A 16,358-nucleotide genomic window follows, 5' to 3' on the forward strand; every position below is an offset into this window, starting at 1 on the left:
ATGATAAAATTATGGCATTTGCAGGCAAATGGATGAAATTGGAGAATATCATGCTAAGTGAGAGAAGCCAATCTCAAAAAGCCAAAGGACGAATGATATTGTTAATAAGTGGAGGATGACACATAATGGGGGGGAGGGAAGGGTTAGTGTTAGGGTTAGAGTTAGGGTTAGGGAGGGGGGCAAGTATGGAGGAAGGAAGTACTGTATAGAGGGTAAAGAGGGTTGGGAGGGGTGGGGGGAAGGGAAAAAATAGCAGAATGAATCAAACAACATTACTCTATGTAAATTTATGATTACACAAATGGTATGCCTTTACGCCATGTACAAACAGAGAAACAACATGTGTCCCATTTGTTTACAATAAAAAAAAAAACACAAACCATAAAAGAAATAATTAACTTTACTGAATTAGGTCAACAAATTCCATATATTAGAAGGCATCAGAAATAAAGTGGAAAAGGCCAAAGTCAATGCAGAATGGTAACCAGAGCACTGTTTATGATGAAAACATGTGATAAGAAAAATTAGAGGAGAAAATGTTTATTTGGGGACTCACAGTTTCAAAGCTCTCAGTTCATAGACAGCCAGCTCTACTCCTTGGGGCTCCACGTGATGTAGAACATCATGGTGGAAGTGTGTGGTGGAGGGAAGTAGCTCAAGACCATGCCAGGAAGCAGAGAGAGATTAAGCTCAGCTCACAAAATATATACTCCAAAGGCACACCCTCAATGATCCCCTCCTCCAGTCACACCCTACCTACCTTCAGTTACCTCTGTGTTAATCTCAACCCCTATTAAGGGTTGAATTTGCTGATTAGGTTATGACCCTCATAACCCAATCATTTCACCTTTAAACTTTCTTGCATTGTCTCCTGATCTTTTGTGGAACCCATCACACCTAAATCATAACACATATTCATGCATTGAAATATTTTATGTATTATGAAATTATTAAAAAGATGAACTAAATATCTATTTATTGAGTTGGAAAAAATATTTATGTATATTATCTAAAGTGTTAACACGTCCTCCTATGCTCTCCTTGTCCTGAGAATTACATGTGGGTGGGGAAAAAGGCTTTGATTTTCATATTCCTGAAATTCTTTGTAAGACATATATGCCACTTTTAAAATATAAAAGTGAAAATCTTGGGAGAAAAGAGAAAATTGTGCAATATGATGTTAACTTTAAAAGATAAAATGCTGAACTTATAGTATCATATCACATTTATAATGCATATATTAAAAATGAGTAAGTGTGGTGGAAAAACACCAAATTTGAAATAATGGCCATCTCTGGTTATGAGTGTTTTTTTTTTAATTGTATATCTACATTTATTTAAAATATTTTTTTAGTTGTCAATGGACATTTTATTTATTTATATGTGGTGCTGACGATCGAAACCAGGGTCTCACACATGCCAGGGAAGTGCTCTACCACTTAGCCACAAACTCAACCGTACATTTATTTTTTAATGAATATATATTCCTTTTATGACAATAGTTTTTTAAAGGCTAGAATGTTAGCATGAATTTGAAAATGGCAGATCAAATTAAAAGGGGCTACATATTTGTGAAAGATTATAATAGTTTCATTCAGGATTACCAAAACTGGAAGTAATGCCCTTCATTAAGTGAATAGATAAAACAAATCGGGGTTTACCAATAAAATAGATCATTGTCTTGTGATTTAAAATAAACACATAGATCTACAAAAAGACATGAATGAATCTAAAATGCAAATTGCTATATGGAAGAAGACACTGAAAAGGTTACAAACTATATGATGATTCCAACTATATGACTTTCTGGAAAAGGTCAAACTATACTGATATAAAGTTCAGAGGTATCCAGAGGTTCAGAGTGTTGAATAGGTGAAGCACAGGGGACTTTTTAGGGCAGTGATGTTATTCTATATGACACTATAACATTGACCACATGACATATATTTGTCAAAGCTCTTAGAATTTTGCAGCACAAAGTGAATCTTGATGGATACAATTTTAAAAAGTCCTTTAGGAGATTGAGGGATCTAGGGATGGAATGTGGAATGTGGCAAAACAATATAGCTATACTAAAATGTATGAAAAACTTCACTAAAGGGTGTGGGAAGAAAGGTGCTCGACTTAAGAAACTTGGAAAACAAATGGTGTCTGTTAGTCTGAAGGCAAAAGAAACTACATAAGCACACAACTTTATTAGACAAAGTTGTTTCCCATAGCATTACAAATGAACAATTCTGATATTTGTATATATGTGTACTGGATTCAACAAACAAGTAACTGAATGATAAATAGTGGAACCCAGTTTTCTCACTGTTGTAGCAGGAGATTACAGGTAAGTAAAGGGCGGAGGCCTGAATGATCCATATAGAGTATTAATGGTCCTTTGGGTAATGGACTAGAATTTGAAACATCAGTATGATCTCATGTTTCACTTAGGAAAAATAGAGATGATTATACATAGAGGAAATATATAGAGAAAATTATATATATATATATATATATATATATATACACATACATACATACATACATACAGGTTAAGAATACACACATTTCCTTGCTGTCAGTTGAGAGGGCCTAGAATCAATGATACCCTAGTACCAACAAGTACATCCAGATCTTGCGTTCTAGTGCAAATCTCTGAAAAATGGATCCAGGGCTCATTGCAAAAGTGGGCCAAGATGTAAAAGATTATCCTGGAAAATCTTGTAGTGCCAGAAATTAAGGAAGTACTAAAAAAATATAAAGATACATCAACAGATCTTAAGAGTCAACCTGAAAAAGCACCCAGCATTCAAAGCTGAAAAATTTGAGCAAGAAAATAAAGTATTACTGGGTTATAACACAAACTGTAAAATAAATATCCACGTGTTCATATCTACAAATGGCTGCAGGAGACAAATCTCCCATATAGAACAATTCCAAATAAATTTTATAGATATTCTACCTTCAAGGAAGTGGAGCATAATTCTCCAACTAAGCATGGGCAGCACATAAAAACTTCCTTCAAAACCACAGTATTCAAAGGAGGGAAAATAAATAACTTCACGATGGACAAAACCGACACAAACTACCTCCAGCTAGGTGATCAAGGTCAATATCAACAGTAATAATTCATGTTGATGGTATGTATGCTTGATTTGATATGATAAAAACATCACTTTATTTCTGTGGTGTTCTTCCAAAATATCCACAACCCCAGTTTTATCATGAGAAATACCAAATTCCAATTGAGGGAAATTCCACAAAAGACGTAACAAATACTCCTCAAATCTAGCAAGATCATAAGAAACAAGCAAAGTCTGAGAATCTATCATAGTCAGGAGGAACCTAAGGAGATATGATGACTAAATATAATGTGGTATCCTAGATGGGATGCTTGAACAAAAAATATTAGCTAAAAACTAAGGAAATCTGAATATAAACTTAATAAAAATACCAATATTGTTTCATTAATGGTAACAAATATACCATACTAATGTAAGGTGCCAATAAAAGGGGGAAACTATATTGTTGTAAAAAAGTTCCTGTAAACCTATTTTAAAGCAAAAAGTTTATTTTTACAAAGTTCTAGGACACCAATAAAAAGTGTGGAACAAGAAAAAAAATCAAAGGAGCTGAAGTCATTTAGATACAGGAATGTATCAAAAATGTAAGCAAAAGTACAAATAAAGTAAGAAGGCAAGAGTATTTCCCCATGTCCTCTGGTTACATGACATGTAATTCATACAGGCCAAGGCCCACACAGAAAGTTAATACCTATAGGGAAAGTATATGAGGGTAGTTCGTTAGTATAAGGGTATAGGGAGGGAACCCAAATTTAGTTGGCAAAACCAACATACACTTGAGATTCAATTCACATTCCTCAAATAAGGAATTTGCTGTATGTTTTAGTCTGTCACTAATACTAGGATGCTCTTTTCTAGACCTTTTGGAATCCTAGGGTACCTTGTAAAGAAAATATTGTGACTTAGAATCTTAGTGTAATTTATTTGATATAGTGAAACACCCATTTTATGTCACATAAGGCAAAGCACAGACATTTTTTATTCTCCAAAGTGATCATTCTGATTAAGGGATTTATATATGGAATTTAAAAAAATGCCCTCTGCCATTCCATTGTACATTCCACTCAGTTTTTCTACCTCCTATCACTGCAAATGACAGGGCATATGGGAATATTATCAAGATAAAAAGGTCAGAATACTCCTATAGCCTTCACCCTCCAAACAGGCCTTTGACCTTGCCATCCTCTCCTATTTTCTGCTCCTAAGTTCTAAATACTTTGTGATAGTCAGTTTACTCATAGTTCAGGTTCGTTTTCCATATATAGCATTTTAAATATAAAGTGAATAATGAATTTACCTAGATCTTATATGTCAACAAAGGTGTGCTGTCTACTCCTAAGGTGTTATTTGCTAAACTATGAAATATAGAAGTCTGTAACATGACTTCATTCAGGAGCAGCTTTGGTCCCAGATCTTGCAGCTTCAGTAAAAAGCTGCAAAGTCCACTGGGAGAACACTGGCTTTGCAAAGATTCTTGGAAGTTTTGTAATCCAAAGTTCTACCTGATACATAAAACCATTCCTGAATATTTCTGCAAAGGTGCCTCTGCTTTAAAAACCACCAAGAAGGTATCTTCAATGAATTGCTATAAGTTTCTAACAGTAAGCCAAATTCTGACTTTTGCCCTCTGGAGTTACTTGGGGTAAATGTTACCCTTCTCCTACCTGATAGGCAATCAATTACTTGAAAAAAAATATCCATGAACTCAAGCATTCTTGCTTTTCAAAAGTATTCCAAGCCAGACACAGTGGTGTACACCTGTAATCCAGCAGCTTGGGAGGCTGAGAAAGGAGGATCACTAGTTCAAAGCCAGTCTCAGCAACTCAGCAAGGCCCTAAGCAACTCAGCGAGACCCTGTCTCTAATAAAATATAAAAAAGGGCTGGGGAAGTGGCTTGTTAGTTAAGTGCCCCTGGGTTCAATCCCTGGTACCGAGAAAAAAAAAATCATCCCATTGGTTTGTAACTCAGTCACCACCTTGGTCACTTTCCAGGTTTTCTGTTTCCATCTTAATTGAAGCACTCTGTTATGATCCAATCTCCCAACATAAACTATCTAGTACAGAACAAAATATTCCTTCTTTGTTCTCTGGGCACCATGCCTCTATTAATGAAGCCTCAGATTTCATTACATGTGTGTGCACTGTAACCTCATATAGCTAGCTCATGTTTAACTTATAGTAAATTAAAACCAAAGTCTTATTCATATATACTATCGTTAAACCACATACCCACCTACTCTTAGTAACTGAAAATTTGAAGCAAGTACAGAAATTCATATTTGATTCTATTACATTTAATCCTGCTAGATTTGGCTATTTTTCCCAACCTCCAAGAACTTTTTGGATCTTTCTAGTGATATTTAGTACATTTATTATGTCTTCTACATTACTTGCAACTAGCTGAGTGTACTATATTTTTATGCTAGTCATTGAAATATAATGTCAATGGGACAAGATTAGAAATTTCTGTTCACATCAATTGACACATTTTTGAACACTGTCAATTCAAATTATCTACCTATCTATTGTTTGGTAATTATCATCTAGCTCATATAACTCCATTTTGTTCTCAAGGACACTTTGAGAAACTTGTCAAATGCCTTGGTGAGGCATACAATATTTATTGCCTCCTAAGATATCTGGGAGGCAGCTCAACAAAAAGTAGATATCCTCCAGAGCAGCTGAAGCACAAGTGGCCCAAGTGATTGCCAATTTGGAGACATACTGTATATATTAGGCCACTGTGAACAGATGCACTGAAGGGCAGTTTCGAATATTAGCCATAACTTGAAAGTCAGAAAGGCAAAGCTCTAAATTTTAGTATTGATTTGTGACAGGGCTGATTTTCAAATGTGCATTTTCATGTAAGCTGCTCCAGGGTGAATAACAATAAGGATATATTTATTTAACAAGAGTTAATGTGCCTCCTGAACAACACCTAGAAGTTCATCTAATTTATAATTAATTATAAAATCTCTGTGATAAATAAATAGAATTGAATCATTTTGTAGATTTGGGGGGAGGCACTAATAGGTTTAGGCACTAGTTAAGAGCATACTCTGGAATCTCAGAACTGAGTTCAAATCTTGACTCAAGTCATTTAACAGCAGTGTAACTTTATGAAAATTACTTAACCTCAATTAGTTTATTTCCTTATTTATAAATTGGGCAAGATAATAGTGCTACCATATAGTTATTACAAGTGAACATTAACAATAAATGTGTTAGTAATTATTGTTACCCCAGTCTAGCAGAAAAATTGTCTGACAAGACAATCTTATGAAATCCATGCTAGAGCCAATCCCCTTTTTTTCTTTCTTTCTTCCATGTTTATTAACTGTCTTTTAAATAATGAATTATAGAATTTTCTCTGAAATTAGCTTAAGTTTGCTAATCTATCTACAAATTAGGCCAACAAGTTCTGAAGTTGTATTTTGAAAGTGCCAGTTTCGGGAGCCCCTGAATATACTCATGCAATACAGCAAGAATTACATGCCTCAGCTGACACTCATTTGATGAATAATAGTGTCCTTGTATATTGGAAAAGACAACTTTTTCAAGGTTGTATTTTCCAATTTTTTTAGTTTGTTGGTTTAAAGTAGCTGTTGCCAAGGATTTTTGCCCATAACCAAAGTGTCTAAACCTAGGCAAACATGTACATCACCTGATAAAGCCTGTTCGTTGGTGTAGCTTTAGGCTGTCTGATAAATCACTTTTCTCCTTTCTATTTTTACAAAATTGCTTTCCCCTTAAGTCTTGTAACAGATTTCTGGGAAGATGGTTTCATGAGAACAGATTCTTAATTCTCGTTCTTCTTCTCACAAATCAACGGAAGTGACCACTGGGAAACAAACATTGAGCAAAACCTGTGGAAACAAAAAGGAAAGTACTTCCATGAAAGACATCAATAATCTGAAGAAGTTCTGTGATATTTTGATAAATCAATAAAATCATGGCTGTCAGAAACCCACTAATTCCTTCTAGTTTAAAAGAACAGGGACTAGGGATGGGGGTAGGCAATGAAAAATTCCAGGATGAGCAACTCTTATAATTTGAGGTTATACTGTGTCATTTCCATTTTATTTAAGCCTTCTATTTTAAAATGAAGCAATATCAAATTAGAGATATCAAACTTATCAGTTTAATTTTTTTATATTTACTCAATTAAGCTGTATGTTGAACATTTCCCATTGGGTCAGTCTGGCTCTTTGACTGGAATTATCATTAATTTGAAGATCATATTGAAAGTCTGAATTTGAGTTCCTTTGTGAATGAGACACCGGCCAAATGCCTCCCCTGACACCACAAGGGTCAGCCCTAGCAGTTATTATTCCATATATTCCTATTTTGACACTAGATCAACAGAATTTAAAGCAGACTGCACTCTCTCAGAAGGCAAGATTAGCCATACCCAAATATGATATATTCTGATCAGTTTCTCAACAAACATGGTGATCTTGACCTGATGCAAGAGTCCCCTTTAATGAACCAGCAAGATTTCAGTGTTGTATTATCTACCCACTACTGCCCCTCCCCATCCACCACAAGTCATCAAAGTATATATGATAGCAGCATGTACCTGAATCATAGGTCAAAGGAGCAAATAAGGAAAGATGTCTCCACAGTGAAGTTCTCCTGGTGGGATTGCCTCTGGCTTTAGCTTCTTCCCTACTTCTTCATTCTATTGGATCAGAGCCTGTAATATAAATTTTTACTACCCAGCCAGTTTAAAAGAGGGGTGACAACCCAGTAAACAGTGAAAGGATACAAAAATCACTCCATTCTTATTGAAGAAGGAGGGATAGCAGGTCAGGATATATCTTCTTGATTCAATGATGAATAAATGGATAAATTTTGGATCAACAGATGAAGCAACTCAAAACAAAAACAGTCTTTAAAAAATCTGCAATATAGTAGGAGGAAATTGTATCACACAAAAGATGGAGGAAAAAGTTACAAGTAATAAAAAAGAGGCCAAATAATTTTAAGAATGAATGAACTAAAAGGCAGAAAAATAATAAACTTAATAAAGACAGGGATCTTTTCAGAAAGAAAACAAAACATTAAAAAATAGATAAACATCTGTCAAAGCTAAGGATTTCTCTGTTCCTTGAATGTTTGAATATTTATCTGTTAAATTATCTGATCCAGGTCTCAGACAATATTGTTTCTCCTATGGCATTGATTTATTGCTATTTTCTATGACTCTAGTTTTAGTATTTATTTCTTTATAAAATCATCCATGTCATTAAAATTCTTAAATTTGTATGGCAGACTAGCTTTGTGATTATCTGAAACATTCACATTGTAGGGAATAATAAATCACCATTCCCTAAGCTGTTTTTCTGAAGAATACTAATATTATGTTATTTGGTATGTTTAAAAGAACCTACTCATTTAAAAGCACACTAGCCAACATTTACTACACAATAAGTCTCCAAGAGGGACTAGAATATACAGCATTTTGCAAAATTATATTCCTCTCAATGTTTTTCCAAAACAATTTAGAATTGCTGCAGCATACATATTAAAATAAGAAACAAGACAAAAATGCCACTGCCACCTTTATTATTTAGCACTGTTATAGAATGTTTAACCCATGCAGTCAGACAATATGTCATAATTTTTTAAAAGAACATGTAATTATAACTTATCACTGATGATTGCTTACCATGAAAAGCTCAAAAGTATCAACTGGGTATCTCTGAAATTAATGTTTTAATTAACTGCTAATTTAAATAATTTATGAAAATAAATTTTCCTATATAGCAAAAATAACCACATAGATTAATACAGAAGGAACTCCCATTAGCAGTATCAACATGTTTCCCGTATGTCTGTATTATCTAGAAATACATTTATCACAAATTATGCAGGACTTAATAAATAAAACTCTCAAAATAATATAAAAGGTTCTTAATAATGAGGCAATATATAATGTTTCTGGAAAGCAATGCAACTCTGTAGTGTTCACTATTATAATAAATTTAAAACCCCAAATTCCCAATTTATCTTTTGGGGGAAGCCTATTAAATGTAATGTTCATCTGTTAAAACAAACATGTCAGAATCATTAGAAAATTGTAAAAAATAAATATAAAGATGATCAACAGAGGACTCAGTCAAACAGGTATGAAGTTATACTTGTAACTCAATAAGTATAGGTTATTTTACTAGGACTACAATGTTCAATGGAACTAAAGAGAATCTAAACACAATGAACAATGAATATGTATATCTCAAATGTGGGGGAGGAAAAAATATTGGCTAACAACTGATTAACCCTTTGGGGGAAATAAGTCAGAATACTTAAATCTATACATCAAAATAATTCCAGATAGGGAAAACATTTTTAAATAAAACCATAAAAGAGAAATATAGGATAAGATTTATATAATCTTAGGGTGGGAAAACCCTTCTAAACATGATCCTAGGGCCAGAAGGCAAAAAGAAAAAGATTTATCCATTTTTAACTTTTTTATTTTTTTTTAGTCATTTTTAATGCATTTTCCCTGTGCACAAGAGAAATAACCAATAAAGTCAAAAGATACACTTTCCTTTATACATAGCAGTTAAAAGTAATGCAAACATCACATGACACTTTCAGTAAAAGTTACATTTCCAATTACAAATCAAATGCATATTAGGGTCTCTTTATGGGAGAAGCAGAGAAGGAAGTCTTAGGTAAAAAGCACTTTCCTGGCATTACTACACTGATCCTTCAGGCTGCACAAAGATAAAGGTCATATACAGTCAATCTGTAAATGTTGACACAATGTTACACTGTAAGTTTCTGTACAATTAAATGTATACTTAGAGATACCAGGATAAACATTTCTACTATATTTTAACTGAACTTGCCTAGCCAACATTTTTCACTGAGAAATTTATCAAATATGCTGTAAGATTCTACAAAATCATGAGACATACCTAGCTCCAGAAATATTTCTTGTATTCTTTCTTATTTGGGTTACACATATTCTGCTCAGATTCTACAGTAATACTTCTAGATGTACAGTTCCAATTGTGCTTACTGTACTGTGTACAAATATAGCAAAAACAATCAATGAATGATATAAATCTTACAGCATTTTGCTAGCAAAAATACATGCCAAAGTCACAATAAGCAATATTGTACCACAAATTAGAGCTTCAAATAATTTGCTTCTGTTTTTAATATCTTCATTCTACATTAAATTACTATCATAGGCTAATGTTTAAAATGCAAATAAATTGGACATCTGTAGGACAAAACTTGTTCACCCAACTGTGAAGGCTGATACTTGTTTCCAAAAATCACAATAAATGCAGAATAAAGAGAAGTGTTTGCATGCAACACCTTTGAGTGAAACAGCATTGATTCCCACCATTAGAAACACAGAAGGAAGGAAACCCAAAGAAAAAAAGAAAGGAAGGAAGGAAACAAAGGAGGGGAGAAGGCAGGGGGGAAAGGGAAGGGCGGGTGGGAGAGTGGAGGGAGGGGCAGGAAGGGGGAGAAAAGAAAAAAGGGAGGGAGGGACTCCACCTTAAAATGCATCATATTAGACTCATAATAGACAGATTTAAAAGAATCAAAATGAAAGTAAAGCACGATTTTGTGTGTGTTTAAAGATTTAAGAGCCATTATCAAAAATAAGATACATTTTTTTCAAGGTACAGAAATGTAATTACGATGGCTGGGAGCCCAGCAGCCTCTCAATGGCTGCATTGATGTCGCCTCCTGTTGCTATTAGGGCCTGCAAGTTTGCTTCACGGTTTAAGAACCCCATGGCGTTGAGCTGTTCCAGTTGCTGCTGAAATCTGACTTCTGGATTCGGCAGCTGTGGAGGATTTGCTCCAGCCAGAGCCTGCACCATTTGCTGAATGAACTGCTGGTTGGGTCCAGATTCTGACGTTGGAGTGGTGGTTTCACTAGGTGCAGAGCTGGACACAGTGGGTGCAGTAGGGCCGCCAGAGCCGGTAGAGCCAGGGGGCCCCGCAGGGCCAGTAGGTCCTATGGGCCCAATGGGGCCTATGGGTGTAAAAGGGACTATAGGGCCTATGGGGCCTATGGGAGTGACTGGGCCTACAGGGCCTATGGCGGTTCCCAGCACCCCCACTCCCACACCTGGAGTGAAGCTTGGAATGAGGCCAGGTGCTTCAGTGGCTAATGTCTGTAGCCCCTGCTGGATCTGCATTAAAGCCTGCATTGCTCTTGGGTTTGACATGGCTGATAGTGTGTCTGGATTCTGCATCTGCTGCAGGAAAGCTGGAAGCTGCGGACGCATCTGCTCCTGCAGCTGAGGATTTGCAGTAAACAGTGGGCTATTCAGCATCATCTGTGCAGCCAAATCTGGATTCTGGCTCAGCGACTGCATCATGCTTCTCATGTAGGGTGCGGACAGCATATTCTGAATCAGCTGGGGGTTTTCAGTTATCTGTTGCAGCAGGCTTTGCATTCCTGGGGTACTGAAAATGCTAGCGACATAATTAGCTGCAGCCACGGTGTTCCCAGTAGTATTACTGGAGCTACTGCCAGATCCACTGCCACTGCTTGTGGTCGTACTGGTGGTCGCAGAACTCTGGGTAGCCGGCGGTGGCGCCCATGGATTGGGCAGTGGATCCCGATTTTCTGTGCGGGAAGGCTGAGTACCTTCCCCGGAGGAGGAACTGCTCCCCACTGTGGCAAATGGATTACCCCCAAACTGCTCTTGTGCGGCATTCAGCATGGGTTCTTGAATGTCAGTGTACATGCGCCGTAGAGCATTGTAGCCACCTGGGATGCTTTCGAGATTGCTGAGAGCCAGATCTTGATTTCTCATCATCTCTTGCATCATGGCTGGATTCCTGGCGATTTCGAGAGTCTGCCTCATTATATCTGGGTTGTTGAGCAGGTGACTGATTTCTGGGTTTCTCTGAATCAATTGTTGCATCTGTGGATTGGCCATAATGAGCTGCCTCATCAGATCAGGATTTGAAAGCATGCTCTGAACAAAGGGATTTTCCATGATTTGAATCATCATCTCAGGGCTGGCCATGAGCTGCTGCTGCATCTGGTTCTGGAGCTCTGAGAAGTTGGTCGAGCTCAAACCAAGGCTGCTAAGGCCTGCAAGTCCTCCCAGGCTCCCCAACCCGAACGGGCTGCTATTTGTGGAAATAGGTGTGGAGTTACTCCTGGGAGTCGACGCCGAGGTAGTAGTAGTTCCCGCGGCATTGCTAGGCTGTGTGGTGGACTGGCCCTGAGGTCGGTTCTGGCTTTTGATGACAAGGTGAACAGTCAGTCCATCATGGATGCCATGCTGGATCAAAGTATCTTGATCTTTTAAGATTTTTCCAGCAAAAATCAGCACTAGCTGATCGGTTTGGGATTTGAAGCGTTTTGAAATCGCTTCCTTAAACTGCTGGACCGAGCTATTCTCGGGCACCGCGAACTCCTCTTTCTCTTTGGGGGTCTTCACAGTGACTTTGATAATTTTGGGCTCAGCCGGGGCAGCGGCCGAGCCTTGGGCCGCAGCAGGGCCGCGGGAGGGGCGCGGGGGACCGCTGCTCTCGCCGTTCTCAGCCATGGCGGCCGCGGTGACGCAGGCGGGCAAGGAAGGCGCGGGCGAGCAGAGAGAGAGCAGGGAAGGAGGAAGGAAGGAGGCGCCGCAGCAGAGGGCTGGGCCGAGCTGGGCGAAGAGCGCAGAGCACGGTACCTCTGTGATGAAGACTGCGGTTCCCTGGTCCTCCGGTGGAGAGGGGGTTCGGCGTAGGCCGCTGGCTGAGGTCTCAGCGCTCAGGTCTCTGGGCCTCCTCCGCCGCCGCCTTGTGATCTGACCGCGCGCACTCCCAGCAACTCCCGCAGCCGCTCCGCCCGCTCCTCCCCGCCCCTTCCCCTCCCCCAGTTCCGCGCTCGCTTCCCCGCCCCCCTCTGCTGACGCGGCGCCAGGCCCTGATTGATAGATTTGACTCGGTCAAAATCGAAAACTTATGCACTAAAAAAAAAAAAAAAAAAAAAAAAAAAAAAAATGAGGGCGAGAGAGGGAAGAGGGAAGAAGGAAACAAAGAGAGAGAGAGAGATAGGGAGAAAGGACGAGACTAGAAGAGAAGACAAGTCCGGAGAAAATAGGCGAGGTAGGGAGGGAAGGAGTTGAGAGGGAGGAGGGAGAGGGAAACGGCTTCAGTAAACGACACTGAAAGACCAGTGAAGAATATATATTAGCAATCTGTAAGGCAGTGAAAGGATGAAAGCCTGAATCAAACCGATCCCATGTAAAAGACGAAAAATGAATAATAAAGAACTCTGACAAAGCAAAAAGGAAACAGGAACACCCACAATGGGGGAAGGGAAGAAGACACGGCAGGAGCGTACATTTTACAAAAGTGCAAAGGGCCAATAGGCAATGAAAGGGTGATTAAACTCACTAGTAATCAAAGAAATTCAAATTAAAACAATGATGGTCTACTTTTGGCTTATATCGTCAAAGATGAGAAATAATGATAAACCTTGTTGACAGGGAGCTGAGAAAATGCACTCTCATGCTAGTCGAAGTGTGAATTGTTATAATCCTAGAGCAATTTGAGAATACAAATTAACTTTTAAAAAATTTCCTCCTTTATTTAAAAATACTTCATCTAAAAACTTCCCCTAAGAAAAAAATTGGAGTATGCAAAATATATGTTTAAAATATATAATGTGGCATTTAAAATATGATTTATTTTTAAATGTGTGTTTGCATGGGATTAGTAAAACTATGATGTTATCACATAATAAAATAATACGTACTATGTTTAAAAAGTGAGTGGTTATTTTATATGATATAAAGTATCTTTTAAGGTATATACGAAATACACTGCAGTTTCAGGGCAATTATAGTATTTTCACTTTTGGTTTTATTTCTGCACAATTAGATACTATATAGACATATATTTCAATATCAAAAATACAATAAATATATATTTTACTTTAAAAATAATTTTTAACAACTCATACGTGTAGATTGTATGCGTACATGTAGAAAAAATCTGAAAGGCTACACACCAGGATGATAATGGTGATTAGTGAGTGTTGAAATTATGAATAATTCTCATTTTTATAAAATTGTGTTTTTCCAATGGTTTTTCTAATTATGCACTGCATTTATAATTTAAAAAATAGAAATATATTTTGGGAGGAGAGTACAGATAGAGATTGACAGGCACACATTGTGGTGGTAGACATTAATATATTTACCTATTTCGACATAGATTAAGAGAAACAAAGAAATGGCAGCACTGACAAAGAGAACATGAATAATAGAAGAAATAATTTTGAATTCATGTATATATCTGTATCTCTGATTTAGACCATACAGAAAATCATTTCTCCCCTCAAATATCCAGGGACCATTTAACAGCATTTTAAAGTCATCAGGTCACCAACACCTCAATAAATCTCAAGATAAAAAAATACAAGCATGTGATATGCATCAATTAATATAGTGATATAGTATGATCACATATAGTATGCAAAAGATGAACTAGTTTTAAATATATTAATATGTATAGATCTCAAAAGCCTAATGAATCAGCACATGTCAAACTATACTTTATAGGGTTTATAGATGCATTCACGTATATATGAAATATTCTGTTAGAAATATTTCTAGAGGGGCTCAGGGGCAAAGCTTATGTTGAGCTGTGCAAGACCTTGTGTTCAATTTCTGTTGCAAAAAAGAAAATAAAGAAAGAAAGAACAAGAGAAAAAGCAAGCAAGCAAATATACTAAAATGATTCATACCAAACTTGCATATGAGGAAGAATAAATGGAATAGGATACAAGACAGTGATGAAAACTAATTTGAATTAAATATGTAAAAATTTGCTTTATTTTTAAAATGGAAGCAAATATGCCGAAATATCAGCAATAGGTAATTCCAGGTGGTGGGAATTCCTATTCCTATGTGTTATATTTTTATTTTTTTCAAAAAAAATCACAAATCATCTTTAATTACAATAGAATAAAGGTAGATATTAATAATAAAAGTGGAAAGAAAAAATTCAACTACTAGAAGAGTAAAGCAAGCCTGAACACTTTTGAGACAAAGTGCTAATCAAAGTTCTTTTTGGAATGAATTTACAAAAATAATGATAATGAGAACATATAAATCCATAATTGCCAAAGGATTTCTCTTTGTGTGATCTGAGGAACTTAAGAATACAGATTTCTAGGCCCTATCCAAACTTACTGAAATAAGTCATGTACAAGAATCTGCACTCTTATCAAACTCAAGTTCAATAATATTTTATTTACACAGTGTATGTGGACGAATTCAATTAAATGTATACACTCAAAGACTTGGAACACAAACACTAAAAAGAAAAAATAAATTAATTAGGCATTTAAGTAGGATAACAGAAAAAAATAAAAAAGGAAAATGGGGTACCTGCTACAAAATGATAAAGGCAAACATTAATGAACAAACAAGTGAAGTAAATTTTGTTAAGCAAACCTAAGAAGTTGTTTTAAGAAACAAGCCAAATAAGTAAACCATCATTAGTTTAGTGATTCTCTTTGCTTGCAATTCTCTCACCAGATTACACAGTAGATGGCCAAAAGCACATTTGCCTTTTCCCCCTTCCTGGAGCCTTCCACAAGCATATTTTGTTGAGTTCTCTCCCTTTATCACACAAATCATGTGATTTTTTTTTTTATTGTTGTTGTTTTGTTTTTCCTTTTTTTCTTTTTGCGGTGCTGGGGATTGAACCCAGGGCCTTGTGCTTGTGAGGCAAGCACTCTGCCAACTGAGCTATCTCCCCAGCCCTCATGTAATGTTTTGACATTTTATTCCAAAATATAATGTAAAATAGAGTTTAAGTTACTTACAATGCAATAAAATTAACATTCCAGTGACTGAACTTACATGCTTTCGTTAGTGAGAAGCACAGCTGAAACTTAAGAAAAGGGCAACCAGACAAATACATAAAAACTAATATTGTGGGAGTACACTTAATCACAGATGAAGGGGATACTTTTGAAAATTATGACAAAATACTTTATACCAACCTTGACTAACAACAAAGGAAACCTGAAGACCGTACATGACCAAAATTTAACCAGAAGTAGAAAATCTTAACAATGTAATAGTCATATTAAAAATTGAACAAGAAATCAAATAATTAACTATTTTAAAAATCTATTTTATTTTTCAAGTGGCAACTGAGTGTTTTTACCTCATTTATCAAATCCTGTTGATGTAACAGAAATAACATGAGAAGAATAATAAACCCCTAACACTATTGGGAAGGTTGAAAGAATGCCATCAAATGAATTTTCATGTTAAAAAAACTA

The 16,358-nt window shown here is 36.5% G+C and overlaps 1 protein-coding gene across 1 annotated transcript; it reads right to left on the bottom strand.

Moving 5' to 3' along the window:
- Positions 1 to 9,537: 9,537 nt before the first annotated feature.
- Positions 9,538 to 12,907, bottom strand: UBQLN2 (ubiquilin 2). The gene has a single exon (XM_079124111.1). It carries the CDS (start codon positions 12,613 to 12,615, stop codon positions 10,738 to 10,740), a length of 1,878 nt encoding a protein of 625 aa, XP_078980237.1. The 5' UTR covers positions 12,616 to 12,907; the 3' UTR covers positions 9,538 to 10,737.
- Between the last annotated feature and the right edge of the window lie 3,451 nt (positions 12,908 to 16,358).

This window comes from Sciurus vulgaris, assembly GCF_902686455.1.
Source record: "Sciurus vulgaris genome assembly, chromosome: X".
NCBI lineage: Eukaryota > Metazoa > Chordata > Mammalia > Rodentia > Sciuridae > Sciurus > Sciurus vulgaris.

Coding starts and splice junctions, on each gene's coding strand:
- UBQLN2 (XM_079124111.1), bottom strand. CDS start 12,615: ATGGCTGAGAACGGCGAGAGCAGCGGTCCCCCGCGCCCCTCCCGCGGC.